The sequence below is a fragment of the Strigops habroptila genome, chromosome 22, assembly GCF_004027225.2.
Source record: "Strigops habroptila isolate Jane chromosome 22, bStrHab1.2.pri, whole genome shotgun sequence".
Lineage (NCBI taxonomy): Eukaryota > Metazoa > Chordata > Aves > Psittaciformes > Psittacidae > Strigops > Strigops habroptila.
Window position 1 is genome coordinate 2,489,119 of NC_044298.2, and position 24,577 is coordinate 2,513,695.

Consider the following 24,577-nt stretch of genomic DNA (forward strand, 5'->3'; position numbering starts at 1 on the left):
CATTAGGGACTGGAGCGATAGGACAAGGGGTGATGGGTTCAAACTGAAACGGGGGAAGTTCACGTTGGAGAGAGGGAAGTTCTTCCCTGTGAGGGTGCTGAGGCGCTGGCACAGGGTGCCCAGAGAAGCTGTGGCTGCCCCATCCCTGGCAGTGTTCAAGGCCAGGTTGGACACAGGGGCTTGGAGCAACCTGCTCTAGTGGAAGGTGTCCCTGCCCGTGGCTTTACATGAGCTTTAAGGTCCTTCCAACCCGTTCCATGCTTCCCCTGGAGAGGGGATACAGTCAGTGCCCCTCGTCATCCCTCACCTTATTCCCACCTCTCAGCTATCTTTGGCCTCATCCACCTGGAGCAGGGCCCCCTGAACCGCTCTGCTGCCCCTGCCCTGTCCCCGCTGTGGGTGCTGTGTCCCCATGGGTGTCCTCACCCCTCGGTCACACTCGGCCACGTCAGGGCCCCGTGCTCAGAGCGATGAGCTCACCCCGGAGCCTGACTCAGCCCCGCTGTGGGCAGGGGGAGCTGGTGCCTGGGTGCAGGTCCCTGCCCTGGGGACCCCTGCGGTGACATGGGGACACTTTAAGGGCTGGCTCCATCCTTGGTGCTTCTCCCATCCCCTTCCCTCTGCCCCTTGTGCCCCGGCACAGCCCGTCCCCGCACCCATGGGGGGTGATGGGGATGGGGATGTCCCCGCTGTGACGGGACTGATGCCACCAGGCCATGACCAAGGTTTTCTGCTCGTCCCAGGCAGGAGCCTCGTGACGAGGCGCCCGTCACCGCAGAAAGCACCGTCTGGTCCCGCTTCCCCCTGTGCTGCTGCTGGGGTCGGGGCTAAACCTGGTGGGTCCCCCCCAAACCGGGCACCAGTGGCTGAGTTTTGCCCTAGTGGGGCACAGCCGTGGCCTGGGGACGTTGGGGGCAGAGATGAGGTCCTGTCCCCTGCTCCAGATGTCACACAGCAACCCCAAGCCACTGAGGAGGGTCTCATCCTGCTGTGTAGTGCTTGTCCCAAAGCAAGTGGGTGCTCAGCTCCCCTTGGGAAGCAGTGTGGGTCTCCTGGGAATACGGGCGGCCCCTGGGACAGGACTTTGGGACACGGAGGTGTCCTTAGGGCAGGACATCGCTGGGGCAGGATCCAGAGACACCAGCCCCCGAGCTGGGGCTGACTCAGCATCACGTGAAGCCGGGAGGGAGCCGCAGCTGGATCCCCCCCTTCCCGGTCTCCTCCTTCCCTCCAGCCCTGGAGCAGCTCCCAAAACTTTCCAGCTGCCTCTTGAACTTCCTCAATCCAGGAGCATAAAAGAGCCGCGGCCGCAGCGCCCATATCCCCGTCCCGGCTGCACCGACCCCCAACAGCACCGTGCTGGGGTAAGAGAGGGGCCCTTCGGTGGAGGGAGGGTGGGAGACCCCCAGTGAGGCCTCGCCGGGGAGCTTGGGTGGCTTTTCCCTAGGGAAATGGTCCCCAGTGGGAATGAGGGTGTGAAATGGGGTCCTATGGGGCAGCAATGGGACGTGAGAGGTGCCAAAGGGGAAACTGAGGCACGGAGCATCGAGCGGGGCTGCGGGTCCCTGCCCTGGGGGTCTGGTGAGGAAGTGGGGTGAGGGGGTAAAGCCGGGGGGGTGGATGGGGCCTGGGGGTCCTCCCATTGCCCCCCCATTGCACCCCCTCCTCTGTGCCCCCCACATTCGGTTTCCCTGCGCCTCGGGGCCACTGGAGAGGCGCCGGCGTCGGGAGCAGGAGCCAGGAGTCACGGCTCATGTGATGCTGCTCCCGGCCAGCGCTGCCCCGGGGGCCCCAGGATGGGCGGGGGGGGCCTGGCCCAAACCTGCTGCTGCTGGATGTGGGGTCCTGGGCTACCCCTGGCCCTTGGCAGGGTGGGAATGGGGTCCCCCAGGGCCTGGAAGTGGGATGGACGCAGGGTCCTAGTCCTGTATAGTGGTCATGGGCACAGGGCCCTGTCCCACCCCCCCAGCTCAGTCTCTGTCCCCATTTGCAGTGCTCGGCTCGTTCCCAGGATGTGGTGGCCCACGCTGCTGGCCCTGCTGGTCCCTGCGGTGGCCCAGGTACACCCCGAGCGGGCGCTGGACACCCAGTGGGACCTATGGAAGAAAACCTACCGCAAGCAGTACAACGGCAAGGTGGGAAGTGATGGCCCCATGGGGCTGGTGGCCCTGGGGCTTCCCCATGGCTGGGGGGGCAGGACACGGGCAGGACCCCTTCACCCAGCTCCATCTCACCCCATGGTGCAGGCGGACGAGGTGTCGCGGAGGCTGATCTGGGAGAAGAACCTCAAATACATCAACACCCACAACCTGGAGCACGCGTTGGGTGTCCACACCTTCGAGCTGGCCATGAACCACTTGGGTGACATGGTGAGTGTCACGGGTATGGGACAGCAATGGGGTGGGACAGAGGGGCCTGGGCACATCCAGGGGGCTGCGCTCATCCCCCCCGGGCTCCTTCCCCAGACCAGCGAGGAGGTGGTGAGGACAATGACGGGGTTGAAGGTGCCCCGTGGCCGTCCACGTCGCAACGAGACGCTCTATGTCCCCGACTGGACCGAGAGAGCCCCGGCGGCCGTGGACTGGAGGAGGAAAGGTTACGTGACCCCAGTCAAGAACCAGGTAAATGGGGTGCTCCCGGGGGTGCCTGGAGCTGGGTGTCACCCCGGCATCACCCCGATGTCACCCATCGTGTTCCCATAGGGCCAGTGCGGCTCGTGCTGGGCGTTCAGCTCGGTGGGTGCCCTGGAGGGGCAGCTGAAGCGCAGGACGGGGAAGCTGCTGTCCCTCAGCCCCCAGAACCTGGTGGATTGTGTGGCCAACAACGACGGCTGCGGCGGCGGGTACATGACCAACGCCTTCGAGTACGTGCGGCAGAACCGCGGCATCGACTCCGAGGACGCCTACCCTTACATCGGCCAGGTCTGGGGCTGGGGCAGGGGCAAGGGCTCCATCTGCTCCCCTCCAGCTGCTCCTTCGCCTCCCCTTGACCCTGCTGCTCCCCGCAGGACGAGAGCTGCATGTACAGCCCCACCGGGAAGGCGGCCAAGTGCCGCGGCTACCGGGAGATCCCTGAGGGGAACGAGAAGGCTTTGAAGAGGGCAGTGGCCAGGATCGGCCCCGTCTCGGTGGGCATCGACGCCAGCCTGCCCTCCTTCCAGTTCTACAGCCGCGGTGAGGGGCAGCTCAGGGAAACTGAGGCACGGCGGGTGCTTTGTCCAGTCTGTGACCGTCTCTCCTGTCCCCCAGGCGTGTACTACGACGAGAGCTGCAATGCTCAGAACATCAACCACGCGGTGCTGGCGGTGGGCTATGGCACGCAGAAGGGCACCAAGCACTGGATCATCAAGAACAGGTACAACAGGGCACTGGGGCTGTTTGGCACCGGGTCGGGCTCTGCTGCTGGCTCTACCAGTGGCTCAGGCTCTGCCTTTTCTCCCCATAGCTGGGGCGAGGAGTGGGGCAACAAGGGCTACGTGCTCCTGGCGCGCAACATGAACAACGCCTGCGGCGTCGCCAACCTCGCCAGCTTCCCCAGGATGTGAGCTCCCTCCTGCCCTCCCCGCTTCCCACCTCACCCTCTTTCCTCCCAGTCTCTGACGCTGACGTTGCTCCGGGGGGAATCTATTATCTTTCCATGAGAAATCTTCCCCAAGAAACGAGAGAGGTCCCAGCTCCAGATGGAAGGTGGGATGAGCTCCCCCCAGCTCCTTTGCTGTGCCGGGTTCTGTCCTCCTGTGGCCACAGACACTCAGGGCCGGCTCCAGAGAGTCTGATCCACCCGGAGCTGCTTGTGCAAACAGGCCCTGTTCCTCTGGGAATGGAGCATCCCTGTGGAGAGCACTGTCCCCCTGCACCCTGCATCCCAGGGGGGGCTGCAGGGAATTATAGGACTTTATTTTTCAATAAACACTGCTGGGAATAAACTCTTGGGCTGTGTCCTGCTGCGCTGGCCCCATGGTGGGAAGGGGCTGGAGTGGTGGCAAAGTCCTTCCCCTTTCCGAAAGGGGCAGGAGCTGATGGTAAAACATGGCTGGCACTGGGGTGGAGAGAGAAGATGCTGTTGGGGGCTCCTTTCAACACAGTGGTGGTAGGGCAGGAGCTCATGTCTACCCCATTCACACCAGTAGCAAGGCGGGAGCTCAGGTCTACCCCATTAACACCAATAGCAAGGCGGGAGCTCAGGTCTACCCCATTAACACCAGTAGCAACGCGGGAGCTGAGGTCTACCCCTTTCATACCAATAGCAAGGTGGGAGCTCAGGTCTTCTACCCTGTTCACACTGAGCAAGGCTCCTGTGCTTGAGCTCATCCTGTCTCTCAACTCAGCATCAAGTCCCAAAAGTGCACATATCAGCAGAGTGGGAGCCGTGCTCCTGTCCCTCCATAAGCTACATGAGAGAGAGCCACATGGGAGCCCTGCCGCTAATCTGGGGGTGCTGGAAAGAACCCCTCATGCGCCATTGTTTCCTGATGGTACCATGGGTCCTGCTCCAGCTGAGCCCATGAGGGCCTTGGCCAGCGCAGCTCGCACTAAGTGAAAATGAAATCAGAGCATTTCCTCACTTCCTGGATCATGATTTGTCTGCTGAGCAGACTCCGAGGCCACGGATATCCCGGCAGTGGGGACACTGCTCTGTCCCCACTGTCCCCCTGCCCCACACACGCACGCTGCCGGGGAGCTGCAGGTCAGTGCCCACCACCAAGAGAAGCCTTTTCAGGTACGTTGGGTGCTTTTGGCTTTAACACCCCTTGGGGAGGACAGAGCTTTGAGGAAGTAAAACTGCAGGAGAATGTTTTGATGTTGACTCTGGCTCCATTTTAGCTCTGATCTCCCCCAAGCCCTCTCTGGATAGAGTTTGCAGGTGGTGGCTCATCCGCAGGAGCTGCTGGGCACTGGATGGGTGAAAATAGGAGGTTCTGGTTTGCTTTTTTAAGGCGCTCGAACGCCAGGTTTGACAGAACAGCCTCTTGCCCGGGCGGTGCGAAAACCCTTCGGGGAGGGTTTCTCAGCAGGGTGGAACCTGGAGATGAGGTTCATGTCTGGATGTGTCCCTGCGCGTCGGTGTCCTTAGGGCTCGGGTCCAGCCAACTTCTCCCCTTGCAGGCAGTGAGTCCAGGATGGGATTCCCCTTCCCACCTCACAGGGGTTGGGGGTACCAGTGGGACAGGCTGCGGGGAGCTCCTCTGGGCACACAGGGCAGGAGCTGGTGGCATCACCCGGTGTAGAAACCCCGTGAAGGACACGCCAGGGAGCCGAGGTCAGGGATGTCATCACCTCCTGCCTCTTACCCAACCGGATTTGTCACCAAGGGTCAAGCCCGGCTCCGAGCCCTCTGCTCCCGGCCCTTGTGCCGTGTCGCTCCGGCTGCCCGGTCCCATTGGAGCGGGATGAAGCTGCTGCCTCCCATCGCCTTCCTGGCCACGCTTGCGGTGGCACTGGGGCACCACGACCCTGCGCTGGACTGGCACTGGCAGCTCTGGAAGAAGACCTATGGCAAGGAGTATCGCCACGAGGTAGGGATGTGCTGGTGGGTGGCTCAGGGTGCTGATGTGGTGGGTGCTGCTCCGCCACGACCAGTCATGGCATCACCCAGCGGGGAGGAGAGCTGGATCCTGGGGCTGGTTTGACACACGCACCCTTTAGAGGGATGAAGTGGGTGCAATGGCTGCGGGGGCCGCCGCTGCCCATCGTGGGGCTGGGTTTGATTCCAGAAGGAGGAATGGGATCGACGCACGACGTGGGAGAGGAACCTGCGCCTGGTGACACTGCACAACCTGGAGCACTCCCTGGGGCTGCACTCCTACACGCTGGGCATGAACCACCTGGGGGACATGGTAGGTACCGGCCGCGCTGCTGGGATTGGGCTTGTCTTGGTCTCTCATTCCCTGTGAGGGTGATTTAACATGGGTTTGGGGTAGGAAACCACCCAACAGCGCTCCTCAGCCCATCTTCTTGTGGGCTCTTCCAGCAGCCATGGACAAACTGCTCTGACATTCCTGTGCTCAGCCTACCAGTGTGAGGCAACGTGCTGTGAGGAAATAACTCCTCAGTGCAGCCTTTGGGGTGCTCAGACCTAGTCCTGGTCATTATATCTATGTGCAACTCATCCCTCTTCAACGTGCTGAGGTTGTGGTGGTGTGTAGCGACACATCCCAGCTTGTAGGGATGCTGGAGTTGAGCTTTGTGTGTTCTTCTTCTTGCTCTTTCCAATGAACGGGTAGAAAGTCAACGTGAAAAACAGAGAGCCAAGGGCTGCACAAGCTCAGACGTTGAAGGAAACCCCCCTCCACCTCCAGCACAGCCAGTGTATAGGGAGATAAGGTCATGAACCGGTGTTTTCCCTCCCACCAGACCAACAAGGAGGTGGCAGCTTTGTTAACTGGGCTCAGCATCACTCCCAGATCCCGACGCATCTCCGCATCCCGCCTGCAGCCCAGCAGCCAGCTCCCGGACACGGTGGATTGGAGGGAGAAGGGATGTGTCACGAATGTGAAGAACCAGGTTTGAAGCTCCCCCTGTGCCCCTTCGTGCCCTGGTCCCCGAGCAGGGTCTGAGCATCTCCGGGGCTCCCGCAGGGTGCCTGTGGGTCGTGCTGGGCCTTCAGCGCCGTGGGAGCGCTCGAGGCGCAGGTGAAGCTGAAGACGGGGACGTTGGTGTCTCTGAGCACCCAGAACCTCGTGGACTGCTCCGTGTCGTACGGGAACTGGGGCTGCAGCGGCGGGTTCATGACCAACGCCTTCCAGTACATCATCGACAACAACGGGATTGACTCGGAGGAGTCCTACCCCTACAAGGCTGAGGTAGGCGCCAGAGCCAGGCCCTCCAATCCCAACCTTCCCTGTGGAACCTGCAGGAATCCAGCGTGGGACAACGAGGCCACTCACCCATTCACCCCCCTGCAGACACCTTCCTCCTCACCCATATACCTCCTTCTATCTTGGTTTCTACCAACCTCACCTCATCTTCTCAGCCCTTTCAAACGCAGGAAAGGGACCTTTGGACTCTTTGTTTTGCCTCCCAGGTGAATGACTGGACCTGGAGCCAGAATTTCTACATGTTTCTTTCTGTCCTACGTAAATGATTGGGCAACACGTTATAGGGGAGGGGAAATGGGACAGGAACGCTTGGTCCTGCTCTCAAGCTCTCTGCATTAATCCATCCTCTGCAGGGTGATGATGTTCTTTAATAGTTGCCTCTAACAGATAAGAGGTCCTAAGACAAGAGGTAGAAGAAAACAAAGATCCTAATGCTGAGGGTCTTGCTGGCCAGAGACAAGGGGTGCCCTGAAATGACCTGGTGCCTCAAACCCATGGCCTATGGAACCAGTGGCCCAGTCCAAGAAAGAAAGTGGAATAAAAGGCTTCAAACATGCATAAGGCAGCTTCAGAGACCCCAAAATGCTGTTCCTTCTGTCCAGAGGAGGATGAGAAGCCCTGGGCTTCGTTTACATCATGAGAAATGTAGGTTAGATGAGAAGGAGGAGGAAGCGAGAACAGTGTCTCTAGGGAAGTACGAAGAGTCATCAGACCTTTCTAGAACAGAGGCAGAGAATTGTGTTGCAGTGGTTTGGCTGCTGTTGCTGTGGGGAATTGAGGTGGACAAGATGGTCCCTTCACGTCTTTCCAGCCATCTTTTCCATAGACTTGCGGATGGAGCAATGGTGGTCAAAGAAAAGTGAGGAACGGGGTAGAAGGTAGAAGGGAGCTGGTGGAAAACACGCGCCTGAGATATTCCTGGTGGGTTCCTCATGCTCCTCAACTCCCTCTTGTTCCTCCCAGAACGGGACCTGCCAATACAACGCTTCTGCACGAGCTGCCACTTGCTCCAAGTACGTCGAGCTGCCCCATGCTGACGAAGAAGCTCTCAAAGATGCTGTGGCCAATGTTGGACCAGTCTCTGTTGCCATTGATGCCACCCAGCCCACCTTCTTCTTGTACAAATCAGGTACGTCCTGTTACCCTGGAGATCTTCTTCACGGCCTTTTCTGCACGTAAAGCTTCTGAAATGGGGTGGGATTTGGCAAGGTCCTGCATCTGAGGCAGAAGTTCTTCCATGTGAGGGTGGTGGAACACTGGAATGGGTTGAAGGGAGAAGCTGTGGCTGCCCCATCCCTGGCAGTGCTAGAGACCAGGCTGGACACAGGGGCTTGGAGCAACCTGCTCTAGTGGAAGGTGTCCCTGCCCGTGGCAGGGGGTTGGAGCTGGATGAGCTTTAAGGTCCCTTCCAACCCAAACCATTCCATGATTCTATGAAGCTGGAGCTTAATTCCCAGTTGGACTCATCAATACGACAAAGCCCGAGGCAGCAGCACTAGAGTGAAGGTTGACTTTGCCTCAAGGATGAGGTCTTGTGGGCTGATGATGTGCCTCCAACCTTCTTTTGCTCCAGGGGTGTACGATGACCCCCAGTGCTCACAGGAGGTGAACCACGGGGTGCTCATCGTCGGCTACGGCACCCTGGATGAAAAGGATTACTGGCTCGTGAAAAACAGGTAAGGACACAACCAGCCTTCACTTGTTATCTACATCCTCACTACCTGTAGGGAATATCTTCTCCTCACTCACCTTCCACTGCTCGACCCAACACCCTCACAACTTCACACTGACCAATGTCTATATAGATGGGAGGGAGCTGGGTGCAACGGGGGTTCTTACAGAGCTGGAAGTTGCTCTGAGTCCTTAAATCATGTTCGGGAGCACCTTTATGTCACCCCAGAAGCATTTAAATGTATTTAAATGCATTTCAAATACACTTTACACCCACCTTAAGCTCCCTTTATGCTGGCGAGTGTTGATGTAACGTAACACAGAACCATTGGGGTTGAAGGGATCTGGAGATCATCCAACCCCAGTACGGGATGAGGAACCCTGGGAGGCGGTTGCTGGAAACCCTTTCCCGTTGGGATGAGGATGAAGCTGCTGCTTCACTCACAGGGAAGGGCATTAATGTTCCTCGTGTCCCTTTGGTTCCTGTCCCCTCCAGCTGGGGCGTGCGCTTCGGAGACGAGGGCTACATCCGCATGGCAAGGAACCGCAAGAACCACTGCGGGATCGCCAGCTACGCCTCCTATCCCCTCATCTAGACACGGCATTCCTGAGGGATCCACCTCAGGATCTACCCCAGGACATCCCCCGGCCTGGAGCAACCGACCCCAAGAACCACTTTGTGCCTCTGTGGGCAGCAACCAGCCTGTTGCAGGCTGGGAGGGAGCCTTTGCATGGGAGGATGTTGGGATGTGAGTTACAGGCACTTGGTGGCTTCTTTTGGGGGGAAAAGTGGGGTTGTTTTGGGGTTTCAGAGCAGAATTGTGGTACCCACAGCCCAAGCAGGGATCACCTGCAATGGAGACGCTGCTTTCCTCCCTCCGGTTCAGCACCGGGTACAATGACACTGGAATCATTCCCTCTCTGGGTGATGCTGATGCAATTGCAGATGTTCTTTGAGAAATAAAAGATCACTTTTGCTGTTCAACCCCCGATATCTGGTCTCTGGAGGCAGGAATGGGTGGAATTCCAGCTGGAATTCTCATCTGGCACTGCTCCCCATCATAAGGACCCCTCTCCACAAGTGATGTTTCACTCCTAAATGGTGGTTATGATTTGGGAATGGGGCATGATGGACGAGGAGCATGGGGAGATGAAGTAGCTGATAGCCATGGTCTTGTGGGTGTAAGTCCTTGTGATGATGATGATGATATTGAACTATAACTGCTCTCACTGGCACTTCAGCTGCCAGCAGCTCAACCCAGCCCCAAACACAGCCCTGGTTTCCAACAGGGATGGCAAATCCAGCTCAGAAGGAGGAAGGTTTCCACATCAAACCTTCAATGACCCTTTTCCTTTACATTTCTGTGCTCCCTAAAGGCTATAAAACAGCCCCACGCTTCCTTTTGTCCCTCTACCACCCTCATGCTGTGGAGTTCCCCCAGCCTCAGGCTTTCCTTATGCCCCAGAGGGCTCCATCTGCCTCTTACTCCCTCTGGGACCCCTGTTTTGGTCTTGGAACCCTCTAAAACCTTTCACCCAAGCCCAGAGCAGAGCCTGGGGCACACAGGGACCCCTGGGCACAGCTCCAGGCCTGGAAGCTTTTGGCATCAGTCACGTCTCCTGCCACCCCCAACTATTGGGGCTCTTTGTGTCTCCTGAACCCCTCACCTCAAACTGCTCTGGGGGCACAGCCCCAGCACAAGGGGGAGTTCTGGCCAATAAGAAGACAAGATCTTCACCCCTTTGTGTGTCTGCAGGGCTGGAGATGCTTCCAGGCTCCGGCTGAGCCCAGATCTGAGCTTCCCACCAGCACTTGAAGGCCTGAGCCTGTGATTTGCCTGTTCCAGCTGATGGATTATAGAAGTGTTATATAGCAGGAAACAGCTTATAATTGAGTTCATTGGCTGTTTTCCCCCAAAATTAAATCGCCTTGAGGTACACATTGGACTTCCCCATCTTCCAACATTACCCACCAAGTATATCCAGGTCCCTGAGCAAAAGCAACCCCATGAGTGGGTTTGCCTTTACTTGAAGCAGGAATAACCCAAACTGTCTTCCCCAGCACATCCTTTATGTGCACCACAGGAACAGCACCACCCCTCTACAGCACGTACAAGTTCATCCCTGTCGGCAGATCCCCTCGTGTTGACCAACCAGGTGGCCTTTGCTCTCTGTGTATCCCAGTGTTTGAAGCCCCACCACCCGTTGCTCTCAGTGTGGTCCGGGAGGACCCAAACCGGGGAGATTCTTTGTTAAAATAGAGTGAGATTAAGGCACAAACGAGGCCAAACGCTGCTCATCAAAGAGGTTTATTGCTTATTTATCTGAACAAAGCACTTACTGTCGTAAGGAAATAGCGATAGGAAAGGGCTCCCTCTTTCGGGGAGAGGGGCGCGGAGCCCCCCGGCAGCCACGTCCCGGCTCCGCAGCACCGACGGGGGCCGGTCCCCGCTCTCGGGCCCGGCTCTGCTGAGCCGCAGCGCCCGCCCGAGCCCCAAACCGCTCGGGAAGGGGCCGGGGACCGGCGGGGGAGGCTCGGCCGAGGGCGCCGGGCTCCGACCCTCCGCGCTTCATGCCCCGGGAGCCGGCCCGCCCCGCGCCGAAGAGCCGCTGGACCCGCGCCCCGCCTCGCCCCACCCTCTCCTATTACAGACATGCCTCCCCCCTCCCTCTCCTTTTATAGATGTAAGCCACCATCGCCCCGCCCCTAATCTCACAGGCCCCGCCCCGCCCGCCGGGACCGCCCCGGGTCCTACCGCCCGCCCGCCCGCTCGTCCCTTGTGCCACGGCGTCCCCGCAGCCCCGTCACCCCCAGCCGCCGGCTCCGTCCGCGGCGGCGCGTCTCTTCCTGCCTTCCCTCCTCCCCGGGCAGAACACGCGGAGCTGGGGGGCAATGTTCAGCCATAGCCCCGGCAACGCCGGTTCCACGCCCGCTCCCACCAGCGCCGCTCCTCTCTGCCCGTTTAACCCCGCCCGTGGCTCTGGGGAGCGGCTTCTCCCCGGGACCTTTCACCGGGACCCATCACCGCCCCTCGCCTCAGCCCGGGCAACGGTTCCGGGCAATGACCCCGTACGGAGCGCCCCGAGCAGCAAAGCCGGGGTCAGCCCCGGCCCCGACGGACGCCCCGAGGCTCCGGGCTCCCGGCGGGGCTTTGCGTAGCCGGCGCTGGTGCCGCTGCAGAACGGACCCGGCTGTGCGTGCGCAGCGTGGAAATGCATTCTCTGCTCCCAGGAAGGACCGAGCCCGGCTACATCCCCTGGAGAGGGCTCAGCGCGCCCCCGCCTCGCTCCCACATCACATCACCCGCATCTCCCCAGACACATAAACAACAGGAACCGTTCTGCAGCACCAGATCCGCGGCCCCGCGTGTCCCCGGTCCAGCAGCTCCTCGGCGCGGTGCCGGGGATCCCGCAGCAGGGTCCTGGAGCGCCGTGTGCCGGGGCCGGGGCACAGCCCACGGCGGCTCCTTGGGGATGGTGAGCATGGGACGACACAGCAGCGAGGAGCTGGCTCGGTCCAGGCTGCTCCCGCAGCCCCAGCACCAGCCCAGCCCCGGGGGGCTCACTGCACCCCGTCAGACCCCAGCAGACGCAGGGCTCAGGGCAGCGCTCTCAGGCAGCCCACAAACCAGCTCACTGAGTGCAAACGTTCAGCCCTGCTCCTAAGCCTAAAGGGCCAGGACAAAAAACCTGGTGCTGGGCACCACGTACGCATGGTGACCTCCAGAACAATGCCACCAACGTGGCAATGTGCCCTTCCTTAGTCACATCAAAGTCCATCTGCGTACTGCCTGTATAGAATGCACTCTCAGGTGCCTGAGAAAACAGCTCCCTAAGTGCAAATGCGCAGCTCCTGCTCCTAAACCTAAGGTGCCAGGACAGAAAACTGCTGCTAGGCATCATCTACACATGGTGACCTCCAGAAAAGTGCCACCAATGTGGCAATCAACCTTTGCTTTGCCACCTTAAACTCCATCTGTGTACTGCGCTCAGGATAGCACTCTCAAGCAGCCTACAAACCAAATTGCTAAGTGCAAACATCCAGGCCCTGCTCCTACACCAAAGGTGCCAGCACAGGAAGATTTTCCTGGGCATCACCTGCACATGGTGAGCTCCATAACAGTGCCACCAGCATGGAGATCCATCCTTGCTTTGCCATCTAAAACTCCATCAGAGTACCACCCCTCTGTTGAGAGCACCGGGTGTCCTGGAGCACGGCTCCCAGAGTGTGAACATCCGGCCCCTGCTCCCACAGCTGAAGTGCCGGGACAGAAAGCTGCTGCATGGAGAGCTCCAGAACAGTGCCACCATCATGACAATCTGCCCTCACTTTGCCACCTATAACTCCATCTGCGTACCGCCTCTCTACGAGATCACAAGGGTGTCCTGAACAACAGCTCACAGGGTGCAAACATCCAGCCCATGCTCCCAAACCAGAGGTGCCAGGATAGAAACCTGGTGCTGAGCATCACCTACTCACAGAAAGCTTCAGAACAGTGCCACCAATATGGCAATATGCCCTTGCTTTGCCACCTAAACCAGCACCTTTATGCTGCCCCTCTGTTGAGTGCTCTCGGGTGTCCTGGAGCGCGTCTTGCAGAGTGTGAATGTCCAGCTCCTGCTCCAACATCTAAGGTGCCAGGACTAAAAGCTGGTGCTGGGCATCTTCTACACATGGAGAGCTCCAGAACGGTTCCACCAACATGAAATCCACTCTCACTTTGCAACCTAAAACTCCATCTGTGTACTCACCCTCTGTTGAGCGCTCTTGAGGGTCCTGGACAACGGCTCAGAGCGCGAACTTCCAACCCCTGCTCGCACGCCTGATGTTCCAGGTCTAAAAGCTGGTGCTGAGCATCACCTATGCATGGAGAGCTCTGGAAGGTGCCACCAACATGTCAATCTGCCCTTGCTTTTCTACCTATAACTCCATCTGCGTACTGCCCCTCTATGAGATCACAAGGGTGTCCTGGACAACGGCTCTCAGAGCGCAAACGTCCACCCCCTGCTCCCAAGCCAGAGGTGCCAGGATAGAAACCTGGTGCTGAGCATCACCTACTCATGGAAAGCTTCAGAACAGTGCCACCCCTATGGCAATACACCCTTGCTTTGCCTGGGTGCTTCTCAGCTCTCCTTGCACAGAAGCCACTGATTTTACAATGGAGCCCCTTGGCCAGCACAAGCTCCACTGAAACTGTGGGGAAAGGTGCTGTGTTTCATGGAATCATGGAATCGTTTGTGTTAAAGGGACCTTAAAGCTCATCCAGCCCCAACCCCCTGCCCAGGGCAGGGACACCTTCCACTAGAGCAGGTTGCTCCAAGCCCCTGTGTCCAACCTGGCCTTGAACACTGCCAGGGATGGGGCAGCCACAGCTTCTCTGGGCACCCTGTGCCAGCGCCTCAGCACCCTCACAGGGAAGAGCTTCTGCCTCAGAGCTCATCTCAATCTCCCCTCTGGCAGGTTAAAGGCATTCCCCTTGTCCTGTCCCTGCATCCCTTGTCCAAAGCCCCTCTCCAGGTTTCTTGTAGCACTGGAATGAATCCCATGTGCGTAATGCAAACTAGAGCTGAAAACCTCCCCTGAGCAGGGACCACCTGAATCAGTTTGGGGCATCCCCGTGACCACAGTTCAGGTGGGAAGGGGATGGGAGGGATGACTTCTGGATGCTACAGCATGTGCTGCAGCCCAAGCACACTGCTGCTGGCCTCAACCAGGGCAGATGCTTAAAACAAAGGATTTAATGAAGGCCTGAATCCTTCCTTTGTTGTGCACCAGCCCAGGGATGCAGGGAGCAGCGGAGCCCCCATGGCCGTTGGCATCTTCCCACTCCCCATCCCTGCCATGAGCAAGGAGCACCGGGACTGACACTACCGGGAACAAAGGGCAACAGTGGCACCCACTGAGCCCTGACCCAGTTTAACTTCATCTTTAGCAGCCCCCATCCATCGGGAAGGAGATCCAATGTCATCCCAGGAGATGTTAGTGCGAGCGCGACAGCAGCCACGTGAGGATGCTGCTCCGGCACCGAGCTTATCCCGCACCCCACTGCAGCGCGCTGATGGGAAGCAAACTTCCCTGGCAGGGAGCAAAGTGCTGCCTCAGCACTTGCAGGGAGCTGCAAATTATCTCCCGTATGCAAAAGCAGGTCATTAGCATGAATTAGAGCACGGTGATGGAGCCGTGCTGGGGGAGGCAGCAGCCCCCGGACTCCCCGCTGTCGCCTTCAGATGCTTCTGCTCATCCGGAGCGCAGGGAGCTGGTGTTCCGGGATGCAAAGGGGCTGAGATGTGGCTCTTGCTTTAGCCACAAGGGCTGTAACTGCACCCCCAGTGCCCGCGCTGGGGGGTTTTCATCCCCTCCATCGTGCCTGAACATCTCCCACTGGATTGAGCCACCCACAGGCCCTGCTGTCACTTCTCCATCAGTGCTGACTGCACTGCAGAGGGGAGGCCGGTACAGAGCAAGATGGAATCATCATGGAATGGTTTGAGTTGGAAGAGACCTTAAAGCTCCTCCAGTTCCAACCCCCTGTTGGATCCCAGTTACTGCTCATTCCTCAGGGAGCAGCCATGAAGCTGTTGTGATCCCAGGTCTTGGGTGGGAGGGGAGCGTTGAGGGGCCACCATCAAAGTGCCACATTGAGTTTTCATCCCTTGATCTTGCCTTTGGAAGAGCTTTGAAGCCGGAGCCTCTCTTCCTCCACCTCCTTCTCCCAGGGCCACTTGTATAGGAGCATGGGAAAACTTAGGATGGACCATGGGAAGGGATGGGGCAGTATCTCCAGCCTGAGCTCGCTGTGGGGCAGCCAGAGCCATGCCCAGTGCAGGCACTGATGCCCAGGGCCACCTCTCCCCTACCCAGCTCACTGCAGCTCTGCAGTGTTCCCCTCCACACAAGCTTCCAATCACTTCTGAGCCACAAACAAGGCAATTCCCACTTCCTCCCTGCGCCCAAGGTACATCTGGGGCTATAAATAGCCACTGAAGCTAATTAGACAAGCACCACCATTGCCTCATGCAGCTCAGCTTGTATCGACACCTAAAAATACATTCCTGAGGTGTATCAAACCTGTCAAGGCCTAAAAACCCCACCAGATCACATGCTGGAACTAAGCACGTCTACATCACACGTATCCTCTTCCCCCATGATGCATCAGCCCAATTTCACTTCCATTTCCTCCAAAGACAGGTTTCCATCACTGAGTCTTCCCATCACAAGAGCCTGCAAGGCACAGACGGGGTTTGAACCCATGTTGGATTGTTCCCATCCCGAGGGAGCTCCTGGCTTTGCTGGGTGGGATCCCGGTGGGTGCTGGAGGTCTCTGGGTGCTCCAGGAGAAGCCCATTGGGGAAGGGAAGGTCTTGCTGGGGCTCTAGGAGAGGTGGTGGCTGGTTGGAGGCAGGGGCAAGGTCTGCAATGGGGGGCGTTTAGAGCACCCCGTAGCCTGCAAGGACAAGGGTTGGGTTTAGCCCACCCCAGCCTCAAAGAGCTGATGAGCTCTGGAGATCCCCAGGGCTCATCTTCCCATGTCCGGTGCCTGTTACCTCTACATAGGCCGTGGAAATCAAAGCTGGGTCCAGCCTCTTCCTCCTGAGAGAAGGAGACTGTGGAGCAGAGCGAGAACCTGCCATTAGGTGCAGCAGGATGAAGCCAGCACTGGGTGATGGGCTCAGGGCAACCTCACCTTCCTGCTGGGCTGGAGCCTGGAGTAAATGGTTCTGCTTTCGGGCTCCCGAGGGAGACTGGGTCCCTGCAGGGAGGCACAGTGCAAATGCACAAACAACAGCAACGTTTGGGCAAAAAGGGGTGGTCTTGGCAGCTGAGATGAATGAATCCAGCTCATGGGCAGCTCAAGTGCCCCCCCAGCACAGGGCTGACCCTACCTGTGTTTTGGAGATGACAGCATAGATGGTGTTTTCTCCCAAGGTGGCCTCATCACGAGTTGCACTCTAGGGGTGAAAGCGACCCCAGGCTGGTTAAAGGGTGCTACCCAGGGTGACACATGTCCAAGCAGAGGTCCCATCCCTCCAGGAGGGGACACCCAGGGATACCCCAGCACTCACAGGGTCTCGGCCTGTTTGGGCTTTTCCCACCTCCTCGTAGACAGTCAATGTCGGCTCAATGTGTCCTGTGGAGTTGGAAGGGTCAGAGTGAGACACTGAGTGTTAGAGCCCCTGTTTGGGGGGGGATCAGCCCTCAATGAGCAAAGCAGAGGGAGAAAGAGGTCCCTTGGGTGCTGGGAGGTTTTCCTATGTTGGCATCAGGCAGAGAAGGGATGTTGCAGCTTGGAATAAAGTATATATCCACACCCAGTCCTCTGGACCCCATGGGATGAGGTCTCCAGGTTTGTGCTGCTGGGATGCATCATCCTCGCACCAGCCTGGGACACCCACCATCAGCAGGGATGGGTGAGGGCTTCGTGGTCTGACAGCACCCAGTGGCTTATCCCGTAGCCTCAGGAGGAGGAAGAACCCCAGGGCCAGCACGGAGAGCATGGGGAGCATCCAGGACAGCATCCAGGAGCTGCCCAGCCACAACCCCACATCTGCCTGTGCCACGAGCACAGGGACAAACCTGCTGGGGGATCCTTTCCTCGCTTCCTCCGCCAGCAGAAGGTGATGACAAGCGCTATGGAGATGGCCAGGGCCAGCACAGCCACTGCCACTGCCCAGCCTGGAATGAGGCTGGAAAGCCCTGGGGAAGAAGGAGAGGAGAAGGGGGAAGCTCTGATGAGACTCAAACCATTTCTAAACAGTCTCCATCACCACAGAGGACAGACCCGGCCAGGAAACCTCAATGTGGGTACATCACTCACGCTTGGTTGTCACGCTTCCTTCCCCAGGAGGGGAAGCGGAGCAGCCCTTGGCACCAGTGGGATGTCCTCTTGGAACCCACAGTGGCTCCAAGACAGGACTATGCATCCCTTAACCCCTGGTTGCTTGGAGCTGAGGCCAAAGTACCTGCGGCCGCGGCGCGACAAGCTGCCGAGATGCTGGTGTTGGCCGTGCTCCAGCTCGCCGGGTTGCTCACGTTGCAGCCGCACACCGTGGGGTCGGCATCCGCATGGACCTGCCGGTGCAGCCGGGGCCACGGCTCCGGTGCTCCCGCAGCATCCCCGGTGCAGGACCAGCTGTAGGAGACGGGGCCGGCGCCGGGCGCGGTGCAGAGCAGCGAGAGGTTGCACCAGCCCCGCTCCTGGTGCAGGACTCGTGTCTCCAGATGGGGGGGCTGAAGGGGCTCTGCGGGGATGGACACGGTGAGAGGGGACCGGGGACACGGGACACAGCGGGATGAGACCCGGCCACTCACCCCACACCGACACGCTGAAGCACCGGGTGATGACAACACCGGATGGGTCCTCAAACTCTGCCTCATAATGCCCAGCGTCGGCTGCGTGGACCGGGCTGATCCGCAGGGAAAGGGGCTCCTCCTGGAAAACTGCTCTCCCGGAGAAAGAACCCTTGGGGACAGAGGCAGATTTATTCCTTCGAGCCATCAGGATCAGCTGGTAGGACTCTGCACCCGGTCCCACTCTCCATTTGACTCTTGCCCATTCCCTCATGGGTTTCTTTGGCAGCAGCTCCAGCGTTCCATTGGCAGACACGGCTTGTTCCCAGCACTCCGGGGGTCCTAAAGATGAAAGAGGCGAGCCCATCACCATCCCCAACTCAGGCTTCCCCTTTCCCTGCCCATCCCAAGCTGGTTGTGTCTGCCTGCACCCTGCTCCTCCAACACCCTTTGCCCTGCCCTGAGCAGGGGTGGTTGCAGACCCTCTGGCCACAGCATCTGGTTGTTCTTTTGTCCCCCAGCTCCTTCCTCGCAGATCCAGCCTGGGCAGCAGCAGGAATGTTGCCTGCTGGACCCTTTCTCTCATGAGTTGCTGTGCTTGCAGCCCCGGATGTCAACAGCTCCAGCAGAGGCAAGACACAAAAAGCCCCTGAAAGGAATGAACACCCCAGAGCCTTGTGGCTTCCTCCCTGTGGTCAGGGCAGCGCTGGGGCTGCAGCACAAGCATGGAGCCAAGCATCAGCCCCCAGGAGCTTGGTTTCAGCCCACCCAGCCCTGAGCAGGGTTTTGCCTCCATGCTCGGTGTGAACACTGAGCCATGTTGGAGAGCATGGCCAGCAGACCCCCAGCAGCCCCAGCTTTGCAAAGGCACAGGCAGGAGGATGTCTGCCCTCACCAGCCCCAGGATGCAGATGGGACATCCCTGTGCCCAGCAGATCCAGGAATACAAGAGACTGGAGCAGTCAAACATAGAAGCATCCTCCCCAGGGAAAGAAAGGAGCAGGCTCAGGAGCAGCCATTATTGACCAGTTCCCATTCAGGACCTGCAGCTGGTGACAAAGGGACCCTCCCCACCACACCAGGTACTAAAGGGCCTCCAGGACACCAGGATCATTGCTTACCACTGTTTTGCAGGCACCTAGTGCTGCAAGAAAGGTGGGAGGGCACCTTCCTTCCCTCAGCCCGTGGTGATGGAGCAGTGGGTGTGCAGAACAGGGGAAATGCAGCCTGGAGGTGCAAGTGTGACCCTGACCGCAGGGTCAGTGCGCTGCAGGTCTAACCACGCTGCGTGGTTTAACCTGCTGTGGGCAGGTTCTGCAGCTCAGCTGAGCCCAGGCTGCTGCAGGCTCTGCAACACCCCATCTGGTGCAGCTCTGAGCAGAGAGAGCCCCCCTGGACTTGAATCCTGGAATGGTTTGGGTTGGGAGGGACCTTAAAGCTCATGTAAAGCCACAGGCAGGGACACCTTCCACTAGAGCAGGTTGCTCCAAGCCCCTGTGTCCAACCTGGCCTTGAACGCTGCCAGGGATGGGGCAGCCACAGCTTCTCCATTCAATTCACTTCAGTGTCCCACCACCCTCACAGGGAAGAGCTTCTGCCTCAGAGCTCATCCCAATCTCCCCTCTGGCAGGTTAAAGCCATTCCCCTTGGCCTGTCCCTACAGGCCCTTGTCCAAAGCCCCTCTCCAGGTTTCCTGTAGCCCCTTTAGGCACTGGGAGCTGCTGTAAAGCTGCATTTCTGGGTACAGGAAAAGCCACGTCTGGGCTCGGGTTATGGGTGCTGCTCCGACAGGGAAGTGACCTCTTTCGGATGAGCCCCAAGTGCAGCAGCACTGGCTGCAGAGGGACCGGCACCGCACGAGAGCCCTCCCGGCTCTATCTGCTCCGGGCAGGATGGGACACAGGGAACAGCCAAAACTTCCCACCCAGACCCTCTGTGTCTCCGCAGGGACCCCGAGTGCAGCGGCACAACCAGCCTTTCCCCGGCACCCATCCCCTGTGCAGGCAGCAGCCAGAGCTCCCCATGCCGGCACCCATCCTGTGCTCACCCACCACCAGCCTCCCCCTGCACCCAACCGAGCCCCCCGCTTCCCACCCAGCCCAGCACCGCGCCCCCTCCTCACCTCCGTTACTGACCGTGACCAGCGGCGCCAAGACCAGCAGCGCCAGCGGGCACCAGGGACCCCCGCGCCGGTGCCCCCCGTGTTGGAGCATCTCCGTGCGGCTCCGGAGCAGCCGGTGTGAAACCCCCCGGAGCCGGCGTCCGTCCTGCGGCTACTTCCTCGCCCCGCGGTTCCTCCGCACTCTCCGCCTCTGGGTGATGCCCTTGCGCTGTCGCCCCCAGCCCAGCCCTCGGGGGGGGGCGGTGTCGGGGTACCGGCTCCCCGCGGCGGGGCAGGTCATGCTGCAAGCCCGGTTGCAGGGCTCGGAGGCTGCAAACCTCAGAGGAAGGTGGGGTTTGAGGGGGTTTTGCTTTCTCTTTGCATCTCACATCGGGAGGAGAAGCAGTTTGTGGCATGCGGACGTGTCCTGCGCCCTGACCACAGGGCAGAGGAGCAGGGTTCAGCCTTCTGCAGGGGTCAGACTGGGGATCAAGGAGCCAGGAGGCTGCCAGTAGATGTGGGGGGCAACGGATGCAGAGCCAGGGCCCCGATTCCCGCCTTTCCCTGGGATACCCATGGAGCATCTCACCCTTCTCCTTCTCATCTCCCTCTTCTTCTCCTGCGGAGCCCAAGGTAAGTGTGGCCCTGCCGCAGGAGGTGCAACAAGTTGTGTCCAGCCTCTGTGCCCGTGTGGGGCTGGGAATTACCTTGAGAACCTGCTCTTGGGGCTGGCTGGGGTTTATTTCACATGCTGCTTGCAGGCAAATGGCTTGTCATGGGATCAGAGCAGTCACTTGGGTTGTTGAGTGAGAAATCAAACCCCTACAGATGGAAGCTGAAAGGGAAAAACCCTTTTGGAAGGGCAGTAAAGCTCAGTCTGGCTTCAACTGGAGCTTAAAGAAGGAATTCTGGTTAAAAAATGGCCTTTTTTCTTTTAAGTATTGCACATCTAGGGAAAATTCATGAGGGTTTGGCTTGTAGGAGGCCCAGGGCAGGTTGCTGCCTTTGGAAATGGGATTCTCTTTCTATAAGCCTTAAGTGATAAACGTATATAGGGAGAAAATACCCCTCAGGAGCACAGAGTGTCTCCTCCTCAGCAGAACATAAGTGCAGGCTCAGAATGCCAGGGGAGGAACTGAAAGCAGTTTCCCAACCTCTGCTTGGCCTCCCCCATGGCAGGGCTGAAGGCACAGGATGCGAGAGGCTGTGAGCCCCAGATCCATGGGGATGGACAAAAAGGAGCTGTGCCCCCTCTGAGCCACAGAGCATCTCCCAGTCCCGTGCTCACCCCTCTCTGCTTTAGGACCCCCGGAGTGCTGGGAACAAGCCGTGTCTGCCAATGGAACGCTGGAGCTGCTGCCAAAGAAGCCCATGAGGGAATGGGCAAGAGTCAAATGGAGAATGGGACCGAGTGCAGGGTCCTTCCAGCTGATCCTGATGGCTGAGAGGAATAAATCTGCCTCTGTCCCCAAGGGTTCTTTCTCCGGGAGAGCAGTTTTCCAGGAGGAGCCCCTTTCCCTGCGGATCAGCCCGGTTCACGCAGCCGACGCTGGGCATTACGAGGCAGAGTTTGAGCACCCATCCGGTGGTGTCATCACCCGGTGCTTCAGCGTGTCGGTGTGGGGTGAGTGGCCGGGTCTCATCCCGCTGTGTCCCGTGTCCCCGGTCCCCTCTCACCGTGTCCATCCCCGCAGAGCCCCTTCAGCCCCCCCATCTGGAGACACGAGTCCTGCACCAGGAGCGGGGCTGGTGCAACCTCTCGCTGCTCTGCACCGCGCCCGGCGCCGGCCCCGTCTCCTACAGCTGGTCCTGCACCGGGGATGCTGCGGGAGCACCGGAGCCGTGGCCCCGGCTGCACCGGCAGGTCCATGCGGATGCCGACCCCACGGTGTGCGGCTGCAACGTGAGCAACCCGGCGAGCTGGAGCACGGCCAACACCAGCATCTCGGCAGCTTGTCGCGCCGCGGCCGCAGGTTCGTGGGATGGAACTTTTGGGGAGGGTTTTGTGCTCCTCCAGTTCCAAAATGATGGTGGTGGGACCCTGGCACACGGTGCCCGGAGAAGCTGTGGCTGCCCCATCCCTGGCAGTGCTCAAGGCCAGGTTGGACACAGGGGCTTGGAGCAACCTGCTCTAGCGGAAGGTGTCCCTGCCTGTGGCTTTAGATGAGCTTTAAGGTCCCTTCCAACACAAACAATTCCAGGATTCCATGATCATTATTGTGAACGTCTCTCTCTGCAGGCGCTTCGAGGTACTACTGCAGAATGAAGGGGCTGCTCTGTCTGCTGGTGCTGGGCAGCCTGGTCGCAGCCGTGGCCGTCACACATATCCTCATCTGGCAGCAGGGATCCCATCCCTGCGGTGTGCCTGGCTCTTCGTCTGCTGGGTAGGATCCCCCCAAAGTAGGAGCCTGCAAAGCAGCCACCAGCCCCTGCTCCACTTTGTGCATCAGCTCCAGCCTCAAACACCCCAAGAAATGAGCTGCTTTAAGCCATGGAGAGCTGTTAACCCGCCTAAGCATGGATCAAAGGAAAATATACTCTTCTTCCCCTCATGTTCTGTATTTTGGGTTCTTGAACAAGTTCTGGGCTGTTCTCTGGAGAGGACACAGCAAACGGGACAAGGGTTTTCACTCCAAAAGATGATGCTCTCTTCCAACCACCCAGTGCACAAGACCCCATCTGGGCTTCTCCCTCGGGTTTTGGGCAAACAGGGACAGGCTCCACCACCCTCCATCCTGCCAGACCCCTTGGGGTGGGATGGAACCATCCCGATGGTATCGGGATGTGAGGACTGAGCAGCATCCCCTCAGCCCTGCATTAATGCACCTGGAGTGTCACCCTCTCGCTGCTGGAGGTTTATTCCCTCTCCCAAATATCCACACTCTTCCTTTGGGGCACCACAGGGAAGGACCATTGTGTTATCTGGGCACAGCAGCAGTTTGCTGGTCCCTTATCCATCCCCAACCAACAGATGCCACCTCCTTAAATCAGTGCGAGATGTCCATGAGCTCATCCTGAGAGTGGTTTTCCTGCAAGCCAGGCTTTTCCTGGGACATCAGGGATGGACAAGCCCAGCAGAGTCCCCCTGGGGCTTGGTGCCCCTTGTCCCCACACTGTACCCTGCCCAGCAGCATCACCACAGTGCTGCTGGAAGAGAGCAAGAGACACGAGGGGATGCTGGTGGCCTCTAATCCCATCGTCCCGCCGTCTGCTTCTGCCCTCCGATCCGCCCTGCTAATCTCCTTATGATAAGCTCATTGCCTCCATGGCGGTCCCAAGCCATCCCAGGTTGGATGCCGCAGGAAAACTGTGGCTGGGAACACGGATGAGGTGGGGACCCCACTTGCAGAACAGCCACCCCAGCAGGGGCCGTTGGCTGGTTCTGCTAGGAAAACTGGGCCACGGCTGGGAAAGGGACAGATTCCCAGTAAAAGTCTTGGGAAAAGGCCAGGACATGGGGAACAGAGAGGGATAGGATCAGCTCTGCAGGTTTACTGCTAGAGTGAAACCTGCTGTGTGCCCTCTGGATGCACAAACTTATGGGTTCTGCTCCATCACCCATCCGTAACCAAGTGATTCAGGGCCATCAGCGGGGGAAACTGAGGCACGGCCTGATCCCCCACAAGCCTAGATGAAGCCGGCTGGAGCAGCTCTGTTGGCTTTTCCCTCTGGATTCCACAGCCCCTTCCTCCCCCTCACAGGCAGACAAGCAAAAACCTAATTAAGGCTACAAAGGGAAAAACAGCATCTTGCAAGGCTGAAACCTCAGCTCCGGAGACAGGGCTGAGCCGATGAATTAGAGCTTTTGTCCAGGCTCCATTCCCCATGTAGGGAACAATTTCCCTCCAGGAGACCTTCCCTGGGCTGGGAGAGCTGTGCCCAGGGAGCTCGATCCACAGGAGAGGCTGGGAAACAAAAAGGGAAGACAGGAATGAAAGGGAAGCATTTAGCACATCTCGCAGGCAGCGTTGAGGAGGACGGGGAGACGCTGCCTCCCGCAAGCACCGCATTGCAGAGGGTGTTCTTATTCAGCGCATCATCCGCGGGTCCTCATCCCCCTTCCAGCAAAACTTGCTCCATGAGGAGCACAGGGCGGCTGGGGGGGGGTCACGGGGCTGTGCCGCGGCTGCTTCCCCACCTCTGGAATCGCGCCGGTGTTCGGGAATGCGGCCGGTGAGGCCAAACCAGGGTTTGGGATGTGCAGGTGGGAGTGGGAAGCGGGTGGTCGTCCGGGACGGGGTTTCCACCCGAATAACACCATTGGGGTCCCCATGGGGACCCCTCCAGCTCCCCCTCTGCAAACAGGCACCTTTGTAAGTGCTTTTCTCTGGCAGCCCATCCCCGTGGCCTCCCGCCTGCACCCGGCTCCTAAACCATGGGAGGAGGAAAATCCTCAACTGTGGAGAGCTCAAAATCACCTCAATTGAACCTAAAATGCTCTCCCGGGCCGGAGCGCGGCTCTGCCCGAGAGGTGGCAGCACCCGACCGCGCTCCGTGGTACCCGCCATGGGTTTGGCCATGGGGGGCTCAGCCTGGCCCTTGGTCCCTTACACCCACCACCCCCTCAGCACCCATCCCGCAGGAGCTGAGCCCTGCATCTGTGCCTTGGTTCCAGATCACTTCGTGAAAGCAATAAATGGATGGAAAGCTTCGCTTTGGAATGGGATAGGGGTGGAAGATGGGTCCTGCAGGTTCCCAC

The 24,577-nt window shown here is 59.1% G+C and overlaps 4 protein-coding genes across 6 annotated transcripts; 3 read left to right on the forward strand and 1 right to left on the reverse strand.

The window, feature by feature from the left end:
- The first annotated feature begins 1,214 nt into the window (after positions 1-1,214).
- On the forward strand, positions 1,215-4,078 carry CTSK (cathepsin K). The gene is made up of 8 exons (XM_030474017.1): positions 1,215-1,364; positions 1,994-2,135; positions 2,247-2,369; positions 2,466-2,621; positions 2,703-2,921; positions 3,008-3,173; positions 3,249-3,354; positions 3,445-4,078. The coding sequence occupies exons 2-8, from the start codon at positions 2,013-2,015 to the stop codon at positions 3,542-3,544; spliced, it is 993 nt and encodes a 330-aa protein (XP_030329877.1). The 5' UTR covers positions 1,215-1,364; positions 1,994-2,012; the 3' UTR covers positions 3,545-4,078.
- A 406-nt stretch (positions 4,079-4,484) lies between these two features.
- On the forward strand, positions 4,485-9,473 carry CTSS (cathepsin S). 2 transcript variants are annotated; one of them, XM_030474018.1, is made up of 8 exons: positions 4,485-4,719; positions 5,312-5,515; positions 5,714-5,836; positions 6,354-6,503; positions 6,578-6,802; positions 7,781-7,946; positions 8,391-8,493; positions 8,985-9,473. In XM_030474018.1, exons 2-8 carry the CDS (start codon positions 5,390-5,392, stop codon positions 9,082-9,084), a joined length of 993 nt encoding a protein of 330 aa, XP_030329878.1. In that variant the 5' UTR covers positions 4,485-4,719; positions 5,312-5,389; the 3' UTR covers positions 9,085-9,473. The 2 variants fall into 2 exon arrangements, with proteins under 2 accessions (XP_030329878.1, XP_030329879.1); XM_030474019.1 differs by having other exon boundaries at positions 4,519-4,715; positions 5,307-5,515.
- Positions 9,474-15,496: 6,023 nt separating this feature from the next.
- On the reverse strand, positions 15,497-20,084 carry LOC115602662 (natural killer cell receptor 2B4-like). Of its 2 annotated transcripts, none has more exons than XM_030474004.1 (9): positions 19,900-20,084; positions 17,799-18,119; positions 17,450-17,728; positions 17,064-17,183; positions 16,553-16,617; positions 16,373-16,438; positions 16,174-16,239; positions 16,034-16,093; positions 15,497-15,710 (listed from the first exon to the last, which is right to left on the reverse strand). In XM_030474004.1, the coding sequence occupies exons 1-9, from the start codon at positions 19,988-19,990 to the stop codon at positions 15,642-15,644; spliced, it is 1,137 nt and encodes a 378-aa protein (XP_030329864.1). In that variant the 5' UTR covers positions 19,991-20,084; the 3' UTR covers positions 15,497-15,641. The 2 variants fall into 2 exon arrangements, with proteins under 2 accessions (XP_030329864.1, XP_030329863.1); XM_030474003.1 differs by having other exon boundaries at positions 15,627-15,933.
- Positions 20,085-20,365: 281 nt separating this feature from the next.
- On the forward strand, positions 20,366-22,430 carry LOC115602678 (natural killer cell receptor 2B4-like). The gene is made up of 4 exons (XM_030474026.1): positions 20,366-20,511; positions 21,182-21,502; positions 21,573-21,851; positions 22,118-22,430. Exons 1-4 carry the CDS (start codon positions 20,394-20,396, stop codon positions 22,264-22,266), a joined length of 867 nt encoding a protein of 288 aa, XP_030329886.1. The 5' UTR covers positions 20,366-20,393; the 3' UTR covers positions 22,267-22,430.
- The last annotated feature ends 2,147 nt before the right edge of the window (positions 22,431-24,577 follow it).